This window comes from Oratosquilla oratoria, chromosome 7, assembly GCF_046742065.1.
Source record: "Oratosquilla oratoria isolate Oo_2021 chromosome 7, ASM4674206v1, whole genome shotgun sequence".
NCBI classification, from domain to species: Eukaryota; Metazoa; Arthropoda; class Malacostraca; order Stomatopoda; family Squillidae; genus Oratosquilla; species Oratosquilla oratoria.
This window is the reverse complement of record NC_134783.1, coordinates 83205931-83228430: the sequence shown is the minus strand read 5'-3', so window position 1 is coordinate 83228430 and position 22500 is coordinate 83205931. Positions and strand designations below refer to the sequence as shown.

The 22500-nt window shown below is 44.4% G+C and overlaps 1 protein-coding gene across 7 annotated transcripts in view; it reads left to right on the top strand.

The window, feature by feature from the left end:
- mib2 (E3 ubiquitin-protein ligase mind bomb 2) overlaps positions 1–22500 on the top strand; it is a 672548-nt gene that overhangs the window by 430198 nt on the left and 219850 nt on the right. The window contains exon 1 of one of the 7 annotated variants that reach the window (XM_076188491.1): positions 13851–13933. The exons of the other annotated variants lie outside the window; for them this stretch is intronic. Within the exon in view, the coding sequence (XP_076044606.1) occupies positions 13866–13933 (68 nt within the window). The 5' untranslated portion in view covers positions 13851–13865. Of the gene's footprint in view, positions 1–13850; positions 13934–22500 lie in introns of those variants that run through there. 7 annotated transcript variants of the gene reach the window in all.

Sequence of the window (22500 nt, the reverse complement as noted above, 5' to 3'; positions counted from 1 at the left end):
TCCCCCTTTTCTCCCTTCCCCTTCGCTCTCCTCACCTACTCTCCCCACTCCCTCTCTCCCCTCCTCTCTCCTCCTCTCTCCTCCTCCCCTCCACCCCTTCCCCTCCTCTCCGCCTCCTCTACTCACCCCTCCCCTTCTCTCCCCCTCCCCTCCTCTTCTGCCCTCCTCCCCCTCTCCCCTCCTCAACCCCCTTCTCTCCTCCCCTCCTCTCCCCCTCCCTTCCTCTCCCTCCTCCCTCTCCTCCCTCCCCTCCTCTCCCCCTCCTCTACTCTTCCACTCCTCTTCCCCTTCCCCTCCCGCCCCCTCCCCCTTCCCCTTCCCCTTCCCTTTCCCGTCCTCTGCCCCTCCTCTCCTCTCCCCCCGTCGCCTCTTTGTTCGTCTCCCCTCCTGTCACTTCCCCTCTGCCTACTCTTCGCTCCTCCTAATCCCCTCTCTTTCTTCCCTTCCCATCCCTTCCCCCTATTTTCCTTCTTTTCTTACTTCCTCGTCTCTTTTTCCTGTTCCTAGTTAGTCCATTTCCTCCCCGTCCCCTCCTCTCCATTTCCTTTCCTTTCCTTTCCTTTCCAATTTAGTTTCCATTTCCGCTTTGACTCTCTCTCTCTCTCTCTCTCTCTCTCTCTCTCTCTCTCTCTCTCTCTCTTTAACCCGTCCCTTCTCCTTTCCTTCTTCTCCTCGTCTTCTTTCCCTTACCTTCTCCTTCCCCTCTCCTTCCCCTTCCTTTTTCTTTAATCTTCCCTTTTCCTTCCCCTCCCCTTTTCCTTTCCCTTTTCTTCTCCTCCCCCTTCCCATCTCCGCTCTTCTCCTTCCCTTCTCATTCCCTTTACACTTCTCCTTCTTTCTCCTTCCTTCTTCCTCCTTCTTCCTCCTTCTCCTTCCTTTTCCTTTCTTCTCTCCTTTGCCCTTCTTCGTGACCACGCTCTCCTTCTCGCCCACGTTTTTACTTCCTGTGCCCCAGACTTCTTCTTCTTCTTCTTCTCCGCAACTCGCAAAGCGGTCTTCAACTTTGTGTGGAAATAATAATCGGACCCATTCCAGCTGATTACTCGCCGCTGCAGAGCCGCCGATCGAGTGTAGGTAGTATCGGCCGACCTCGTCTGTTTGTCTGTCTGTCTGTCTGTCTGTGTGTCTGCAGGGGAGCGCCGCGAGAACCGACGTCTTCCACGTGTATTGTTTACTCTTGTCGGCTCGGCAGCGTGTGCAGTCGTAGAAGTTGTAAAAGGGGGGGGATAAGGGATTATGCATTTATTTATGTTTTTAATGTTTTAATGCTTACGTCAACCTGTCAGAATGTCTCAGCAAATAAATATATATATATATATATATATATATATAAATATATATATATATATATATATATATATATATAAATATATATATTATATATATATATATATATATATATATATATATATATTATATATATATATATATATATATCCGTAGAGGCGTCACATAAAATCCCTGAGATATTGACCTCATAAAAGTTTAGCAAACGGTACCCCGGTAGAGTAAGAGGTGTCATCCTACATGGAAGGGACTTACAAAATTAAAAAGTGGGGACCCTCAAGGGCCGAGAGAGAGAGAGAGAGAGAGAGAGAGAGAGAGAGAGAGAGAGAGAGAGAGAGAGGGCGGCATAGTGCAGCATTATCACCCCACGCCACATCCCACAGTCCCCTCTCCCCCTCTCTCTCCCTTCTTCCCCTTCTCCCTTTCTCCCTCTCTCCCTCTCCCTCTTCTCCCCTTCTCCCTCTCTCCCTTGTTTCCCTTGTCTCCCTCTTCCTTCTCTCCCTCTCCCCATTCTGCCCTTCTCCCCATTCACCCTTTCTCCCCCTCTCTCCCTTTTCCCGCTCTCCATCTTCTCCCCTTCTCCTTCTCTCCCTTCTCTCCCTCTCCTCATTCTGCCATTCTGCCCTTCTCCCTTCTCTCCCTTCTCCCCCTTCTCTCCTTCTGCCCATTCTGCCGTTCTCCCCTTCTCTCCTCTCTCCCTTCTCCCCCTCTTCCCCTTCTCCCCTCTCTCCCTTCTACTACTACTTCCCTTCTCTCCTTCTCCCCCTTTCCACCTTCTCCTTCTCTCCCTCTCCTCATTCTGTCATTCTGCCCTTCTCCCTTCTCTCCTTCTCCCCATTCTGCCCTTCTCCCCTTCTCTCTTCTCTCCCTTCTCCCCCTCTTCCCCTTCTCCCTCCCCCTACCTCCCTTCTCTCTCCTCCCCCTTTCCACCTTCTCCTTCTCCCCCTTTCCCCTGTTTCCCTTCTCCCCCTTCTCTCTCCTCCCTACCTCCCTTCTCTCTCCCCCCTACCTCCCTTCTCTCTCCTCCTCCTTTCCACCTTCTCCGTCTCCCCTTTCCCGTCTCCCTTCTCCCCTTTCTCCCTTCCCCCCTTTCCTCCTATCTCCCTTTTCCCCCGTCTCCCTCCCCCTACCTCCCTTCTCTCTCCTCCTCCTTTCCACCTTCTCCTTCTCCCCTTTCCTCTGTCTCCCTTCTCCGCCTTCTCCCTCTCCCCCCTTTCCTCCTATCTCCCCTTTCCCTTCTTTCCTCCTTTCCATTTCCGTTTTCCTTGGGCGTCCCGTCCTCTCCCTTTTCCTCTCTCTCCTTCTGATTCTCTCCCTAGCCCCCCCCCCCCCATAATCACATTTCTGTCCTCTCCTCTTTTCCCCTCTTTTCTCCGCCTCTCGCGCTTCTCATTGCTCTCTACTCCCCTTTCCCTCTTCAGTTCTCTTTCCTCTCATCCTGCCATCCACCTCTTTTCTTCCCTCTCCCTCTCTCTCTCTCTCTAGTCCTATTTCCTCTTTTCCGTTCCCCTCCCACTCCTCCATTTCCCGCCTTCTCACCCTCCCTTACTGTGCCTTCCCCCTCCCCCTCCACTTCCCCTTTCCCCTCCATCTCTCCTCGCTCGTGGAGGTCAGGCACGTTTAATAGTCCCCACAGGAGGAGGAGGAGGAGGAGGAGGTCGTGCAAAGGTCAACGCGTGACCCCTCCTAAGTGTCCCGTCTCGTCACCTGTGGTAGTCCTTCTTTCTGTGTCACCCGGGTTCAGACACGCAAATGTAGCGTGGCTTAAAAAAAAAATCCTGGATTCCAAGGAAATAAATGCAGCAACAGCCAGGCGATTGTCTATAAGGTTTAAGAAGGAAATACACAAGAACTGGTTTACCGACAGAGGGGTTAACGAATGGGATAGACTTAGTAACCAGGTAGTGAGATCTGGAACATGTTTAAGAGGAGATGAAATAACTTTATGGATGGAGATGACAGGTGGTAAGGGACATGGAACTGCCTAGTATAGGCCTTATGGTCTTGCAGTCTCCTTCATTCTCATGTTCTTATGGTAGACTCTATACTCGTTCTACAGGCAAAGTGTTTTTAAATAAGAACATGAAAACGTAAGAATGAAGTAAACTGCAAGTGATCATAAGGCCTACATTAGTCAGTTCCATGTCCATTACTACCTGCCATTCCCACCCATAGAGTTGTTTAACCGTTTCTTAAAACTACCGATAGTTTCAGCGCTCACAACATGGTCACTAAGTCTATTCCATTCGTTGACCACCCTATTAGTAAATCAGTTCTTTCCCATTTCCTTCTTTAATCTAAATTTGTCCAATTTAAATCCATTACTACGAGTCCTGTCCCGTTGTCTTAATATGATGACCTTGTTTGCGTCACCCTTGTTAAAGCCTCTGATCCACTTAAACACCTCTATTAGATCATCCCTCACTCTGCGTCTCCAGAGTGTAAGTTAAGGTGCCTAAGCCTCTCCATTAATGTGATGGTGTGGTTGGGGGTGGGGATGGGGGCTAACCTTTGCGCGGGTTACGACATTAACCAAGTTAGGTTAGGGCCTTGGCCTAATAAGTGCGAAATTGGTAAGCCACAGTGGCTGAGAATACTTCACACACACACACACACACACACACACACACACACACACACACACACACACACACACACACACACACACACACACACACACACACACACACACACAAAATCCCCTCCTCTTCCCCCTCCCCCTCCCTCTCCCACACATAAAGTGGATTGCATTGGTGGCTTCTGCCAGTTTCCCTTTCTCTCCTTCTACATCTCCATCCTTCTCTCCCACTTTTATTTTCTCACTCTATCAATTTCCTTTTCCCCTCGTCTCTCTCTCTCTCTCTCTCTCTCTCTCTCTCTCTCTCTCTCTCTCTCTCTCTTCTCTCTCTCATTAGTAAGCAGTTCAAGTAAAGAGGGCAACCGCCTCCCACGTGCGCGAGCAGCCTTCTCTAGCCCTCCTCCTCCTCCTCCTCCTCCTCCTCCTCCTTCCCCCCTCCTCCTTCCCCCCTCCTCGTTTTCCTCCTCTTCCTCCTCCTCCTTCGCCTCCTCAGTCTTTCTCTTCCACCTTTTGACTCTTTCCCATCACCTTCCTCCCCAGCCTTCCCTGCCTATTCCTTCTTTTCTCCTCTTCCTCCGCCTCTTTCTCTTCCACCTTTTGTGTACTCCTCCCCCTCCACTTTCTTCTTCCCCTTCTCGCCCTCTTTCCTCCTCAGTTGTCTCCTCATTCCTTTCCTCTTTCCTCCACTTTCATTCTATTTCCTCCTTGCTCTTCCTCGTCCTCGTCATACTCCTCCTGTCTCTTTCCCTCCTCTTTCCTCCTCCTTCTCTTTACTCCACGTCGTCATACTCAAATTCGTTCTTCTCATCATCCTACTCTTCCTACTTCTGCTCTTCCTCCCGACTGCCCTTTATCCTCTTCCATTCCCTTCTGCTTCCTCCTCCTCCTCCTCCTCCTCCTAAGTTCGGAGGGAAACTTTATTAGGTAGAGCTAGGCCGACGGACCCAGCAGGTGGGGTGAATACAGGAGGTCAGTTAAATCGAGGTCACATTGGTTCCAGATTCCAGCAACTGGAAGCATCAGAAGCTCGGGGCCAGTTGCGGCAACTCTGTTGTGGTCACACACACACAGGCGTAACCGGGCGACTTGATGGGGGTGTGTGGGAGCCCACGCCAGGAGGCGCGTAGCTGCGGCCGAAGCCGTCACCTTTGCCCTATGCGCCTTAGGGACTGTTGGGACCAGTAACAGCCACCACTGGGAATCGGAGACGTGTGCGGGGTTCGAACCCACAACTAAGTGAATGCGGGACTAGCATGCTTCCGATTACAACACCTGTACACACAACAGATTGATGTAAACACGAAAAACCGCCATAATAGTTGCTGGATGTATTGGACTCTTTTTGACCGGGCTGTGCTGGTTTCCAGTGGATAAAAAATGAAAGAAGGAGACAAAAAGAAAAGAGTTTGCGTAAAGGACTGGAAGTTGAAGAGTTATTTCAGAGGTAAATATGAAATAGGTTTTCTTACTCGCCATCACTTCGTCAGATCTTAACAATTGTGGTCAAACGACATTTGAAGTGCTTCCTCGTTGGAACAAACCTCAAAAGGAAAAAAAAAACATTGTATTTTGTGATGTACGTGTGTGTGTGTGTGTGTGTGTGTGTATGTGACTCACCATGGTCTCGGATCACGTGTTAGACTCGTGATCGACAGCTATTACCCTCTCTGATGAGAGTTAGAGTTCATATATGCCCGATCTATGGGTAATGATGTAACCTTACACCCTAACCCCTAACTCCTTGCCCACGAGAGTTGGGGTGGCGGCTCAGAGTGCAGTCATGTTGAAATTATTTCAACCATGGGCGGGAATCAAACTCGGACCACTGGATTAGCGGTTCAGAACTCTACCACTGTGCCGTCGAGACGTGTGTGTGTGTGTGTGTGTGTGTGTACGTAAAATGTAATTTTACATTACATTTTTGGGTAGAAAATACCGTAATGATTTGAGTAACGGTACGCAAGCCATGGTTATTCACTTTGACCCAAACGGGTTATAGGAACCGGAAGCTGCTTGACGCCTCAGGGTCTCCGACCTTTATCTGCTGGCACCGAACTCAAGAACGAGGCAGGACGAAGTTATTGGCTCCTGGTCTTCGGTCACCTTCACCTCAGATTCCAAGAATCGGGAACTGTTTGTGGCATATTCGTATCCAGAGTAACTGCGGCTTCGTTAGGTTTGTGTGGTAGTGGTAGTTGGGGGGGGGAGGAAGGCAGCCCCCCCCCCCCACAACGCTCTGAAGGTGTCTTGGTTCTTCCGGATATGACTTATCTATGATCTAGGACAGGGGAGGGCAACCGTTGGCACGCGTGCAATACCTGAATGCACACCAACGCCTTTTTTTCCTGCAAGCGAATCCCAGAGCTCACCTTCTTTTATATGATCCATTGGTAACCGCATGCTCCGCTTGGCAGTAGATTGTGGCCCATATAGGGATGACGGAAAGGGGCCCATACCCGCACGTAGGCTTGTTATTTGCGATGAAATGTTGTATGAAAATTTGGCTGGTTTTGGCACCCACACTTAAAAAAGTTGCCCAACCCTGGTCTAGGTCTTTCCGCACCATTTCACAGATTCCTTTTCTGATCCTTCTAGAACATCAGCATAGAATACAGTACTTCCGTATGGACTGCATAAGTTTTATGCTGTCGATATTTTATGGCGACTTCATTGATACCCCCCCACGGACCAGGTTCATGTAACATTCATTTATGACTGGAGACTGACTTTTCTTCAGACTATATATAAGGTAACCAAAAAAGTTCTGTCCGTTTTTTGATTAGCCACTGAATGAAGTTGAAATATATACGCAATGCGTGTAGCAATTGTTTTCAAATTCGAACAGCCGAAAGTAGGAACATCAGACGTTATAAAATCATGCGCGCCGTGCCCACCCATCAGTTATACACCGGACAGAAGCGGAAAAGAATGGAAATGTCTACAGATCTCGTTCGGGGCTGTTTGCTTTACGACTTCAAAGTGGGCTTATCAGCAGCTGCATCAAGTCGCCGCATATGTCAAGCGTTTGGGGATAGTGATGTGAATGAACGTACTGCAAGGCGTTGGTTTCAAAAATTCAAGTCGGGAGATTTGTCCCTCCGTGATGAGCCTCGCAGTGGACGACCACAGGTCTTGAATGACGCAGTCCTGTAGGCGGCCATTGAAGAGGACAGTAGTCTAACGTGTGGTGAACTTGCAAGACAGTTCAACGTTTCCGATGAAACAGTTAGACTTCACCTGCACCGCCTAGGTAAGACGTTCAAACTAAACAAGTGGGTTCCGCACACGCTGTTGGAGGTCCACAAGAGACAACGAGTGGCAGCCTGCATATCGCTGCTTTCTCGCCACCGTACCGCATCCTTATTCAATCGAGTGCTTACCAGTGATGAAAAGTGGGTTCTGTACGAAACTCCTAAGCTTTCCAGACATTGGTTGTCACCTCAGGACGCTGTCCCCCACACCGCAAGACTGCCTATGTACCCACGCAAGATTATGCTTTGTGTCTGGTGGACAGGTCGTCAAGTGGTTCATTATGAGCTGCTACCAACGGGCCAAACGGTCACTGGAGACCTATACTCGCAGCAATTGAAACGTGTGCAACAGGCATTGCGCCGGTAGGGGCCAGCACTGGTGAATCGCAAAGGTGTGCTTTTCCTCCATGACAACGCCAGGCCGCATGTCGCGCGAGTGGTCAGGGATACCATACAGCAACTCGGGTGGGAGACTTTGTGCCATCCACCTTATTCACCTGACCTTGCGCCATCCGATTACCACCTCTTCCACTCCCTGGATAATCATCTTCGTGGGAAATCCTTTACCAATGAAGCAGACTTGCACCAAGCCCTCACGGGCTTCTTTGCGTCCAAAACCCCCCGAGTTTTACCGTAAAGCGTTTTATTTTTTTCCTTTAAAAACGGACAGAACTTTTTTGGTTACCTTGTATATATATATATATATATATATATATATATATATATATATGTATGTATATATATATATGTATGTATATATATATATATATGTATATATATATTTATATATATGTATGTGTATATATAGGTATGTATATATATGTGTATGTATATATATATGTATGTATATATATATATGTATGTATATATATGTATATATATATGTATTTATATATATGTATATATATATTTTTATATATATATATATGTATATATATATATGTATATGTATATATATATATGTATATATATGTATATATATATATATATATATATATATATACACACACACACAATACTAATGACCCACTTTCGGAGAAGAATAAGCGAAAGTAAAAAGATCCGTATATTTCCATCACTAACTGTGATCCTCTTCAGCAGATGTGAATTACAGAGTGGAGAACAACAAGTATTTATACAGAAGTAGTGAGGTAAGCAGGAAGGGACGGGGGCTCAGGTCACGTGCCCGGCATTGCGTGGACATTGGTGGATTTTGTCCACTGTTAATGTAGAAGGTAGCATTTTATTTATTGCTAAGGAGGTTATACAATCTGGTGACCATTGGCCATAGAAAATATTATAATTTGGAAAATTATTAATTAAAGAGGATTTTATTATTTTTCTTCTGAAACTTAATTTAGATTTGTAGATTATTTCAGCGTCGTCCCAATTTATTCGGTGGTTTTTGTTGGCGACGTGCTGAAATACTCCGCCGTACAAATAACTGCATTTTCCCTCACACTCTCTCTCGTGTCACAACTAGAGAAGAAAAGTGCCACCTGGGAGGAAAGTGGTTGATCGCGCTCCCATTGTGTAGTGATGGATAGGAGCCGGACAGTTGGTATTGTGTGCACATGCGTGCCCTGATGTCAAGACCCATGCTTGGGAGCCTGTAGATCCGAAAGAACCAAGGTATTGCTCGAGGCATCCTCCTCCTCCTCCTCCTCCTCGCCCTCCTCCCCCTCCACGTCTTCCTCGTCCTCCTCCTCGTCCTCCCCGTCCTCCTCCTCGTCCTCCTCCACCTCCTCCTCCTCCTCTTCGTCCTCCATCTCCTTCCATCTCCTCCTCCTCCATTTACCCATTCTCCATCTCCTCTTCCTTCTCTGCCTACTTTTGGCCTTCGTTATCTTCTTTCTCCTCCTTGTTCTCCTTCTCCCCTTCTCTTTTTCTCGTCATTCTTTTCGTCCTACTCTTCGTCCTTTTCCTTGCCCTCCTCCTCATCCGTCTCCTCGTCCTTCTCCTCGTCCTTCTTGTCCTACTCCTCCTGATCCTTGTTCTCCACATTCTCCTCGTTCTACTCCTTGTCCTCCTCCTCCTTCTCCTCCTCCTCCTCCTCCTCCTCCTCCTCCTCCTCCTCCTCCTCCTCCTCTTCGTTATACTCCTTGTCCTACTTCTTGTCCATCTCCTTCTCCTTCTTTTCCTTCTTCTCCTTTTCCTCCTCCTCCTCCTTCTCTTCATGCACTGCCAACATGGCTCCGAGATAAATCGCTGCCACCCGAGAGGAACTTCCCCCTCCTTCCCCCCTACTCCCCCGATCCCCACAAGGGTGAGGGGGAGGAAGGCGATATACATAAACTGCTTTCGCAGACGGTCGTCGCATTCGTCAAAAGCAACAAAAAGAAAGACGGGCCGGAGCGTAACTTCTGTGGCGATGATTAGAATGCCAAGCTTCCCTCCCAGAAACCCAGAACTGACGGACTGGGCACGTCTGGGGAGGAAGAAGAAGCCCCAGATCGAGCCCAGGAAGAAGAAGCCTCTAGATCGAGAACGGGTAACTCGAGACTCGGGTGCACAACGAGCCAACGCGTTCATGACCCTTCCTGACTCCTGACACGTGTGATGAACAGATAAGACTACTTTCTCTCTCTCTTTCTATGCCAATGTGTTCTCTCTATATATACTCGGTGACATCCTGTCTTCTATAGTTAAATCAGCGAAGGATTGTGAGGAAGATGGAGAGGCGAGAGAGAGAGAGAGAGAGAGAGAGAGGTGTAAAACGTTGACTTGAGAATCTTCTAAACCAATAAACATCCTGCGGGTGTCGAGGCTTATTTTCACAAGTCGAGTGAAGCAGTTCGGGATGAAGGTGTTGTGCGTGACTTAGAATAAACATGTGAAAGAAGAACCCAGTACTTTTGACTTGGAGTAAATTATAATACGTGTAGTCCGTCTTGGTGCCAAAGGGGTTACTAGCTGCTGCTGTATAAGACTTTTACTTATTCATTTGTTTATTTATTTGTTTGTTTGTTTATTTTCGTCCCTCCGTATTGTGACCTTACATCAGAGACACCAGCTCCTCTATCACATGAATAGGCGAAGACACACCAGAATTATTTATATGCAACACACTTGCATAATTGTTGGAATATAATTTGCTTGAGAGAGAGAGACAAATGAAAACGAGACTGCGTTGATGCGCCCAGGCGTGGTATTTATGTCTCCGCAGCCGGATGCTGTAACTGTGCGGACATTGGTCATAAGAAGACCAACCTGACGGCAGGAACCGGTCTTCGAGGTCGTGCCGGCGGAGTCGCTGTCGGACACTCCCATTTCGTCGTCAGGAACCTCGACTTCGGGAACGGCGACCCCGAAGTCGACGACGTGTTTTGGTTGAGCGATTCCTTAAGATGTAATAAAGATCGTCCACCCACGTTCGAGGAAGCGAGGTCTAAGTTCGTTGTCGAGGATGGGCAACCCGTCGCTCAGGACGGACTGCCGTGGAGCTGCTCTCTTTCACTCTCTTTTTCTCTCAGTATTTACACATACACACACACACACACACACACACGGTGGCGCAGTTGGTAGAGCGATGAACTACTAGCATGGTGGTGCGCGTAGTGCTTCGTTCGAATCCTGCCCAGGGCCGATATTATTTCGGTACAGCTGCGCTTCGGGTCGTTACTCTGACTCTCGTGGGCGGGTAGTTGGGTGTGTGTGTGTGTGTAAGGTCATAGCATTACCCATAGATCGGACCTACGAGCTCTGAGCTCTCTTCCAGGAGGGAAATAGCTGTCGATCACGAGTCCAACACGTGATCCAAAGACCAAGTGAATACACACACACACACACACACACACACACACACACACACACACACACACACACACACACACACACACACATACATGCATGCACATATGCATACATGTATGTAAATTGAACGTGTCACTTGAGACAGCTGCCCTCTAGTACCTAAAGTTTCTCTTGTTGAAAGGTAATCCTCGGGTTTTTCATGGATTAATTCTAGACTTCGTCGGTAGTAACCATCGCTTCTACCCATGGGGATGGCATTGCATCAAACAAGTGGCGCCGCCAGTGGTGATAGAGATATAAGGAGGTTAGCACAACCTAGGGGTAGAATTTATTATTATTATTATTATTATCATTATTATTATTTTATTTATTATTATATTTTTATTTTGTTTGTTATTTTATTATTTATCTATTTGCATGTGTGTGTGTGCGCGCGCGCGCGCGCGTGTGTGTGTGTGAATTCAAATCTCCAGTCATAAAAGAATGATTCGTGTCTCTGTTCCGTAGGGACATCATGCAATCGATACCTTATAAATGGTCTTTAAGACAGTGGTAACTCCTGGGATATAGCAACATTTCCGTCCTGAATAAGATCGTCTGGACACAGGCTGAATGACATATAAGTGATGACGTCATGTCGTTCTGTCCGAATTCAAATGCATAAGTTTTTGTCGTCGACATTACGAAATAAGAAAGAAAGACTGTGTATTTATCCATGCGGTTGACTTTTTTCCCAATAATGTCGTCCAATAGTTAGTTTTTAATTTACAGGTCCCATGCGTGCATGGGGTGGTTCTTCTGCTGCTTCTGTTTCTTCTTCTTTTTCTTCTTATTTTTCTTCTTCTTCTTCTTCTTCTTCTTCTTCTTCTTCTTCTCCAGTTTCTTCTTTCTCTTCTTCTGCTTCTTCTGTTTTTCCTTCTTCTTCTCCAGTTTCTTCTTTCTCTTCTTCTTCTTCTTCTGCTTCTTCTGTTTCTTCTGCTTCTTCTGGTTCTTCAGCTTCTTCTTCTTCATCTTCTGCTTCTTCTTCTTCTTCTTCTTCTTCTTCTTATTCTGTTTCTGTTTATTCTCCTCTATCTTCTGCTTCTTCTTTGTCGTTGTCTTCTTAATGCGCACATTTCAGTAAAACTTTATTCCATCAAGTCCAAATGAATAAACATTAGACATTAAAAAAAAAATAGTGTGAAAAATAGTCCGTCTGTGGGGGGTGGGGGATGACGTCGCAGGGCGGGGATGTGACGTCATTGGAGGGGGGTGGTTGTTGGTGAATGCCCTGATTGTGTGACGACGGCCTGCTGGGTCCCCGGCCCATTACTTGTGAGCGCTGTCGGCCAGTTTTGTGTTTATACAACTGGCTATTCATGTCCAGCGTTTTTGCACAGATGTATTTGCATGTGTGTGTGTGTGTGTGCGTGTATGTATAGCTTATGTATAAATTAATATAAAAGCCCGCGCGCAGACAAACACACGTACATACAGTGATAATTACAGAAGAGATCCGAAAAAATAGCTTCCCACACAGAGTGATAGATACTTGGAACAAATTAGACAAAGAAACAGTGTGTGCAAACACTATTCAAGGTTTTAAGAAAAAACTTGATGCTGAGAGATACAAAGACGGGTCACCACGAGCATAGCTCCCTTCCCGTATAATACAACTAGGTAAATACATACATACATACACACGTACATATACACGGACATACAGACACAAACATACGCACACACCAGCGCGCAAACATACACGCACGCGCACACACACACACACACACACACACACACACACACACACACACACACACACACACACACACACACACATACACACACACACACACAAGGCCCGGCACCCATCTGACAAAACCCGTGTGGCGTTTAACCAGAATGAAATCTGGCGAGAGTGTCACCGTAGGGAAGGATTTAATGTGATTCTGGATGCGGAGTAACAGGATGACGTATATATTTAATTAATGCTGCTGCTGCTGCTGCTGCAATTAAACCCTTGCGAGAGACACACAGCTGCTCGCCCACTCGCGTCTCACGTTTGCTTCCATTGGCTGGACCTGCCTCTCCTCCAGCTGCTGCTGCTGCTGCTGCTGCTAGACGGGAACTTGCCCCTGATGTGCACATGGAGTACGCACATGTACACATGTTTATATGTATGTGTATAATATGTGCACACACTCCGTGTGTGTATGTGTGTGCGTGTAATGTATGTGTACTCTACTTGTTATCTATATATCTGTCTTTGTGTATGTGTCTTTATTTATCTTTCACACACACATACACACACACAAACACACACACACAAGCACACACACACACACACACACACACACACACACACACACACAAGCACACACGCACACGCATGCACACACATTTACACGCGTACACAGATCCATAGATCGGACCTACGAGCTCTGAGCTCTCTTCCAGGAGGGAAATAGCTGTCGATCACGAGTCCAACACGTGATCCAAAGACCAAGTGAATACACACACACACACACAAGCACACACGCACACGCATGCACACACATTTACACGCGTACACACATGTACATGCACACACACATGTACATGCACACATACATATGTACACACACACACACACACACACACATATACACACACGTGCAAAAGCAATACAAGAATCAAAGAGCAAATTAGATATGGCGAAATACAGAGACGGGACATCACGAGCTAGCTCTCCCTCCCGTAAGATACAACTAGGTAAATACAAAGGCTCGCCCGCGCGCACATTCACGCATTTGTTCCCATAATACACTTGTGGGCGTGCAGTATCTCATGCGCGCTATGATAGTGTGCGTTTGAGTCATTTCCCGTACGTCTTTTTCCTCCAGTGGAACGTAGACCATATTTAGCAGATGCAGTGCACGCGCTTGTTCACTTGGCACGAAGAACGCGTTTGTACCAAAGTCACGTCGCCCATTCCGTTTTCTTTAACGTGTGAAGTGGGGGTTGAGTGCTCTGTTCCGATGTTGAATTTTTGTGTACCAACAGCATCGACCATTGTCATTGAAGGTGGCTGGCTCCCTGTCCCCAGGTACGTCTGCGAACTCTTGTATTGATTATGGCCGTGGATGATGTCTGTATCTGTGATTCACCACCGTCTCGGATCACATGATGGACTCGTAATCAACAGCTATTCCTTTATGAATTAGAGCTCAGAGCTCATAATCATATGGCCTGATCTATTGTTAACGCTGTGACCTTACAAACACACACATACACACACACACACACACACACACACACACACACACACACACACACACACACACACACACACACACACACACACACACACACACACACACAGAAAAACGAGAGGACACGAAAAGAAACTAAAAAAGATAATTACAGAAAATATCTAAAAAAGAACAGCTACCAACACAGAGTGATAGATAATTGGAACAAATTAGATAAAGATACAGTGTGTGCAAACACTATTCAAGATTTTAAGAAAAAACTTGATGCTGAGAGATACAAAGACGGGTCACCACGAGCATAGCTCCCTTCCCGTATAATACAACTAGGTAAATACACTCATACACGCACACGATGGTGCAACGGTTAGAGTTCCCGGCCGTCACTAAGGCGGTCCGAGTTCGAATCCCGTTCAGGGCTGAAATAATTTCAGTTCGCTGTGCAGCGAGTCGTTACTCCAGCTCTCGTGGGTGGGGAGTCGGGTGTGTGTGTGCGTGTAAAGGTCACAGCATTATCAATAGATCGGTCATAGTTGTCGATCACGAGTCCAACACGTGATCCAAGACCATGGTGAATCACACGCTCACATGCGCACACACACGCACACACCCACATCCCTCCCAGGGTTGAAATAATTTCAGTATCGCTGCGCTGCGGGACGTTACTCCATCTCTCATGGGTGGGAAGTTGGGTGTGTGTGCGTCTAAGGTCACAGCATTACCCATAGATTGGTCATATATGAGCTCTGAGCTCTCTTCCGGGAGGGTAGTAGCTGTCGATCACGAGTCCAACACGTGATCCAAAGACCATTATAAATTACACACACACACACACACACACACACACACACACACACACACACACACACACACACACACACACACACACGCTTATACACACACAACTCGTTGCCCACCAGAGTTTTTCCTTGGTATGTGTTTACACTGACATGATAAAAAAAAATGTAGTCTGTTAATTTCAAGATTGGGTATCGGGTTTTCCAATGTTGCTTTGATGTACCAAATTTTTTGTCCATACGCTTAAAACATAGTATAGTGTGTGTGTGTGTGTGTGTGTGTGTGTGTCACTGTTCACATTAACACATTTCACGTTCAGCAAGTCTAAAATTTGGCGCCCCACTCACATCGACTTTGTCTCCTATAATAATGGATCCTTAAACGCTGCACTCAGTGTTGTAGATAGTTCTGATAACTCTTATCTCACTAAAACCGAAGTCATATGGTGCCATCTCTCGGCAGATAAAGATACTGTAAGATTGTCGGCGAACTTTCGAACGCAGCTGTATAAACCTTCACTTTGTTTGCGCTGTAAGGCTTGCGCATATAGACTGACTTTTGTTTTTTGCCTTTCGTGAAGTGCGGCGCGAGGAACCGTCTTCTTCTCTGGACTTGTCTTTCGTTTTATTCATTTCTATTTCTAATTTATTATTTATTTTGTTGTAACGTTTTTCTGTAGCGCGAAGGAAGTTCTTTCAAGACTTTGCTCATTTCTGTTTTAAGTTTTTTCGTTTATATTTTTTAATATTGTTGATGTTTCTCTTTTTTTTTTTTCATTTTGGATTTTCGGAGGAGCGCAAGGAAAGAGCTTGCTGGATGCTGTTCATTCTCGTTACTTTTTTCATTCAAAATTGGATTTTTGGAGTAGTCTGTTGTCGAAAAATGGAGATGTGAATCCGAGGAATTTTATAGATATTCGGCTAGTTTGCAACAGCAGAATACGTAACTCTTCGCATCCGGGGGCGGGGGTGGGTGGGCCTGGGTGCAAAGGAAATAAAGAACATAACTTGGATGCAGATGGAATAAAAGGGAATATATATATATATATATATATATATATATATATATATATATATATAATATATGTATATATATATATATATAAAATGTGTATATATATATATATATATATATATATATATATATATATATATATATATATATATATATATATATCACCAGGTACGGAAGGGGTTAAATTGGGCTGAACTGTTTTACCAGTGTTAACGAATGGAATAGACTTTGTAACTATGTAGTGAGTGTTGAAACTGCCGGTTGTTTTAAGAGAAGATTAAATAAATTGATGGATGGGGATAATAGGTGGTAAGGGATTGAAACTTTCTAGTGTAGGCCTTATGGTGTCTTGTTGTCTCTTCTTTTTTTTATGAATCCTGTTGGCCATCGGCGGTTCTCATCCTGGGTTCCACGGGCTTCTAGTGAACCACAGTGTGACCAAACCAAAAATTAGAGATAGTGGATGCAAGACGATTTTATTCACTGTTGAAGGGGTTTCCAGGGTGCTAAACAACAGTATTCCATAAGTATGTAATATGTAAGAAAGTAGGTTGAGAACCCTTGGACTATACCAAGGGGGTGCCACGGAAATGAATGAGGTAGCTTGGTGGCTGCCAGTATGAAAGAAAAAAGCACCACGCGTTATTGAACGGGTCAATAGTGGGAAAGCATAAGAACATAAAAATGGGGTACACTACAAGAGTCCATAAGCCCTACATTAGACAGTTCTGTGTCAATTACTACTATCATCCCCAGGGGGTGAAGGGGGAGTCGGGGATCGACATGGCACTGTGGAACTTAAAAGTTGCATTGTCCAAAGAGAACCCGGGGTAAAGTTTTGGAAGGGTGACATGGAAGGCAGCTATTGACTATGTTGGAGGAAGCGTGGGAAGAAGCCCTGTTGGAAGTATTCAATTGTTATCGTTTGCCAAATGCACATTTTGCAGCCTTCATAGGAAGTAATCTGGTTTCAGGGGTTACGATAGATTAAAAAGATGTAAGATGAAGGCGTGAATGAGTTCCATATTAGCGGGTTTGGGTCTTGGCAACGTGGCCGCCTCAGTTGTTTATGATCGTGTTCATGCCATCTTGACGTCCCGTTTGTTCCCATTTTAGTGATATTATTATTATTATTATTATTATTATTATTATTTACTTGTTTATTTATTTATTCATTTATATTTGTTTTGCATTTAGGTATTATTATCATTAGTGTACATATATGTGTGTGTATATATATATATATATATATATATATTTGCTTGTAACCACGAGGAAATTAAAGATCGGAATACTGAACGTTTTCGTCTATTAATACATTTTCAAAGTACATAGTGTCACAACAAAGTATAACTTGTTGTGACACTATGTACTTTGAAAATGTCTTAATAGACGAAAACGTTCAGCATTCCGATCTTTAATTTCCTCGTGGTTACAAGCAAAAATCTTTATTCACGTGTTTTTTGTGATTACTGTTGCATATATATATATATTCTTTTTTTTCTTTCTTTCTTCTGTTTTATTACTGGAGCCCCTTTTGGGACCGTGACTATTGCCCAAGAAAAACGAGGACTATTTTCATCAAGGATAACCAGCGCTTCTGTCATTGCGGGTGATATCCCACCGTAGTTAGAAAGGAGATATAATAAAAGTCTGAACAGTATGCTGCTGCGTGACCCTGGCCTGTAGGGATGTCACGTGGTGTGGGGGTCTGTGTGTCACCTCATGTTTATATATATATATATATATATATATATATATATATATATATATATATATAATTTTTTCATATTCTGTGTGCGAGAATTTTCTCTCCAATCCTAGGTTTTCTGCCCATTTTGATTTTATTGCCTTTTAGAAATTTTATTTCTGTCGTCAAATCTCGTGTTTCATCTCAAAATCTTTTGTTTTGTATCTGAAGCATTTATGTATTTTTTTTTTTTTTTTGTGCGAAGATTTCTCTGCGTCCGTGAGTTTTCTCTCTCTTTTTTTTTTTATTCTTTTAGATTTTTGTTTCTGACGTGAAGCCTTTTGCATTTTCATGGTCTTCCTGTCTACTTGACTGATGCTTGTAGAGTCATCCTAATATTGAAAAATGAGAGGAATCATTATTTGGTTCTTTCTGGTGTTAAACGGATTCAACTTTATGGTATCAGGCAAACCGTCGCTCCTTGCCCACGGCTCTCAGGTAGCCATACTTTCTTTGGAAAAAATAATTATTTTATTTCTGATGTTAACATATCAGTTAAACTCTATCGTATCAATCAGTCCGTGTGCCTCTAGTCTCTCTTGCAGGAGGCCCAAGGCTCATAAGTAACCGGCAACAGCCATCGGATTGGCCCTCAGGTCACTCAAGGAAGATGTATTGTGTTGTCAGGTGAAGGAAAAGTGTGACAGCGTACTGATAGATTAATGGTGTACTTTCCTTATACAATCTATTAACTTTTCTGTTATTCTAATCGGTGTGGCATCTTCTTGTTAACACGTTAAAATTAGTAATATAGAACTTTATTTGATAAAATAAAATAAATAATAAATAGACAAATAAAATAAACGGTAGCTAAATAAAATAAGTAATAGAAACAAATAAAATGAAAATCAAGAACAAGATAAAATGGTAAATAATGAAATAGCAAGAGGAAGAGAAATAACGCCACCAGGCCCGGAACTCATTAGCAATTGAAGGCTTGAAAGTTTGGTTCATTACATTTGCTTGTGACGACGTTATTGTAGAGTATATGGGTTTCCTGTGTCTAGGAACTTAATTTCCATTACACAGCGACTTATACAGAAAATGTGTTGTTAGTCTTGTGTCTGCAAAGGTGACATTGATAAAGCATAATGAAGAAGCCTTTCAATGCAGAACGAGGCCACAACGCATACTAGTTAAATAGATAAAATGAAGTAAATAGATTAAAAAATATCAACTTAAACATACACAAAAATAACATTAAGTATTTTTCCAAGTATGGTTTCCATCGTTGCCTCATATTATTTATAATATTTTATGAGTGGTTGATATCTGAGCATCAAATGGGTCACTTTTAAAGTGGAGGCACGCTAGGTTAGCATGCTACTTGGATTTCCTACTTCGTTTGAGTAGAAACGACTTCGGTTGCAATATTCTAGACCTCCGCAAGAACATTTTAGTTCGTCCTTCAGGCTCTCATTAAATGATGCAAGAGTACTTTGACATTTGGAAATTTGAAAAACAAAAGATCGTAACCGAAGCCGTTTCTGTTCAAACGAAGTAGCAAAAGCAAGTAGCATGCTAGCGAGATAGCAAAAGCAAGTAGCGTGCTAGCGAGAAATGCCTCCTGTGTGCCACCAACGACAAAAGAGCTTTTAATTTAATACAATCGCTTGGCGTTGGCCAGAACAAAGCCTTCAAGTGTGACATGTGTCAGGTCGTCCTTGTAGGTTGCCGCTTCAAGGTCGAGTGGTCCCTCTTGAACTGAATAAGAGAGTTTGGCCTCAAAACAAGAGCCGAGAAATGCCGCACGCTCATCGCCCATGTAGGATTAAAGTTGGAGTTCTGTGCCAACAACATAATGATCCTCATTTTTATTTCATCATTTGACGTGCGTATTTGACATCATTAGTCTTTTTATTTATAAATGTATTTGTTTATTTATGTTTGTTTATTATTTTTTTTTTCATGTCGTTTGCAGTCTCCGAGCGACGTAAGGCCACCACTGACCTCTTTATCAAATGCACCCTGAAGTTTTGATGAAATATAAGATATTTCGAGCTGATTATTATGAATCATACCATTTGCTGCTTCTGTGAGACTCGTTTCATATCTTTGTATCTAAGTTTACGCTGCGTGCGTGAGTGTGAGCTTGTGTGTGGCTGTATGCGTGTGTGTGTTTGTGTAATACAACCCCAAAATTGACATGCTCTCAAGCTGGCCATCCGGTATGTCAGCTGGTACCAGAATTGGGGAATTTCGGTCTTCCAAATGTCTTTAAATAGCTTGTTGTCCTAAACACTGACGTTTCCTTGAGTCTGAGTTGTTTTTAAGAGGCTAGTGAGCCTCCTTCGGTTTCCCAGACTTCTGACAGCTTTCTTGGAAACCTCTTCATTGCATATGCCATCTCTTGAGTTTCTATCTTCATGTCCAGTGGTGTCTCTTTTTGTCTCTCTCTCTCTCTCTCTCTCTCTCTCTCTCTCTCTCTCTCTCTCTCTCCCTCTCTCTCTCTCCCTCCCCTTCTTATTCGGTTACTTCTTCGGCTTCTTCGTCTTCTTCGTTTTCTTCCGCGTCTTCTTTTTCTTCTTCTTAGTATTTCTTCTTCTTTTTCTCCTTCGTCTTCGATTCTTTCTTCTTTGGTTCCTCCTTCGGATCCATCTTCCTCTGATTCTTCTTCTTCTTCTTCCGGCCAGTTCAGACCGTTTCCGACCTCGCAAAGTCGTGTAAGAGTTTCTCGACTTCTTTCGGTTTTTTACCCTCACTTGCAGGTTCACTTGTTTCCAGTGAACACTTACATCCTCCTCCTCCTCCTCCTCCTCCTCGTCCTCCTCCTACGTCCCTGGTCTTGCTCTCCGTCTTCGTCCAACTCTTTCTTATCTTCATTGCTCTCGTCATCGTCCTCCTCTTCCTCCTCATCCCCTCCTCGACCCCTTTTAACTGTTGTATTAATTCGAACGTGGGATGGCGGCGGCACGGCACGGTCCAAGAGGTTGCTGGAGGAGCGCTGCCCCAGGAGCTGGGGTGTGTGTGTGTGTGTGTGTGCAGAGAGAGCAAAAGAGAGAGAGAGAGGTATATATAGAGAGAGAGGCCTCCAGTTGAAAGACCACATGTGATCCCTGTGTGTGTGTGTGTGTGTGTGTGTGTGTGTGTGTGTGTGTGTGCGCGCGCCCCTGTGTGTCAGTGAAATAGGTGTGGTAGAATTAGTAGGAGTAAATGATGGTGGTGGTTATGGTGGCCGTGGTTGTGATGGTGCTGGAGTAGAAATAGGAGTCGAAGAATGTGAGCTAGACGTAGGAGGAGGGAAGGGGGAGGAAGAGGATTAAGAAGGACGATCCGGAAATTAAGGAAAATAAGTCATCTGTAGAATGGAGAGCAGGTGGTAGTAAGAGAGAGATAGAGAGAAAGAGAGAGAGAGGGGTAGTGCCAACGGGTCGTCATCGAAGGCCCTCCTCCTCCTCCTGCTCCTCCTCCTCCTCCTCCTCCTCCTCCTTTCTCTTCCTCCCTCTTTCTCTTCCTCCTCCTCTTCTTTCTCCTTCTATTTCTCCTGGAACCGTTAAGATTTAGAACAGCGAACTCACTTAACCTCTTATTAGGGTGGAACCCCGGGGACTGGTCTTTAGTACCTGCGGCACTCGTGGCCGGTTATTTTGGATTCGTTTGTCGGTTAACAAAGAAGCCCGTGACTCAAGAGTCGTAGACGTGTGGTTATGGTGGTTGACATGATAATTATTGTTATTGTTAATTGTAATTGCTTTTAGTTGTAGTACTTCTGTTATCATTATTATTCATATTTTTGTTTGTACTAGAAATACATCAAATACAGAACACTCACGACCGTTGATATAGTGTATGCGTGACCGTTAATGTTCCGAGCGCGCTCCGAATGCTCTCGGATTTTTTGGTCCAACGAAGAACGAAGAAGAAAAGTAAGATACCAGAAATCAACCCGCATGGCGCTCGCGTTACAGTGCTCGTGAATGCGCACACTGCGTGAAACCCAAAGAATCCAATCTGGAACCTTCACTGCGTGAGTGAAATGGTAGTAGTTGTAGTTATCCGCATATTGTTTAATTTGTATCATTGTGATACTGAACCTTAACTAGCACAGAATATATATTTAGATCTAGTGTTGCTTCGTGTGCCCCAGGTAAGATCGAGCAAGACGTCATAATAAATATCTACAAATTTTATGGGTGGGGTTTCAGCTTGTGTTCGCTTATAAGGTTTGTAAACACCTAACTTCATACTGTAATTCATATTGAACGTGGGTGAACTCGATAGACCTACATATTTCTTCTTTTTCTTCTTCGGCTCCTTCGTCGACTTCTTTCTTATTTTTCGGCTCCTTTTTCTTCTACATTTTCTTTTTCTTCTTCTTCGGTTCCTTATTTTCCGTCTTCTTTTTCTTCTTCTTTGGCTCCTTTTCTTCTCTTTCAGCTCTTCTTCATCGATTCCTAAATGGAGCTCTGCCGTCAAGGCGACCTGGGAGTCTCCGGCTCGGTTTGGGGAAATCATCGAACTTTTGACGAACTCGTTTCCTCTCCTTTGCCACTCGCATACCCATTTTCGTTTCCGGTCTCTTATTATTGTCATCTCTATGTCATCATTTCTAAAAATTTTGACCTGGGCAACGGGAAAAGATTTAGTTCGTAGTGGTGGATTATGTATTTAGGCGAATGATAAAGTTCCAGTGCTATCTCCAACAGTGTGTTCCAATGGACTCCGAGATTATTTATTTATCTTTATTTACTTGTTCATGCATTTTTCTTAAAATTTTACATGGTGTAATGCACTGTGTTTTTGACATTTTTATTTTTCAGTTATTTTTATTACTATTATTTTTACTGGGTATAATGCACTCCTCTTGGCACCTCGTTGAGGTGGATTTTTGATCTGTGTGGT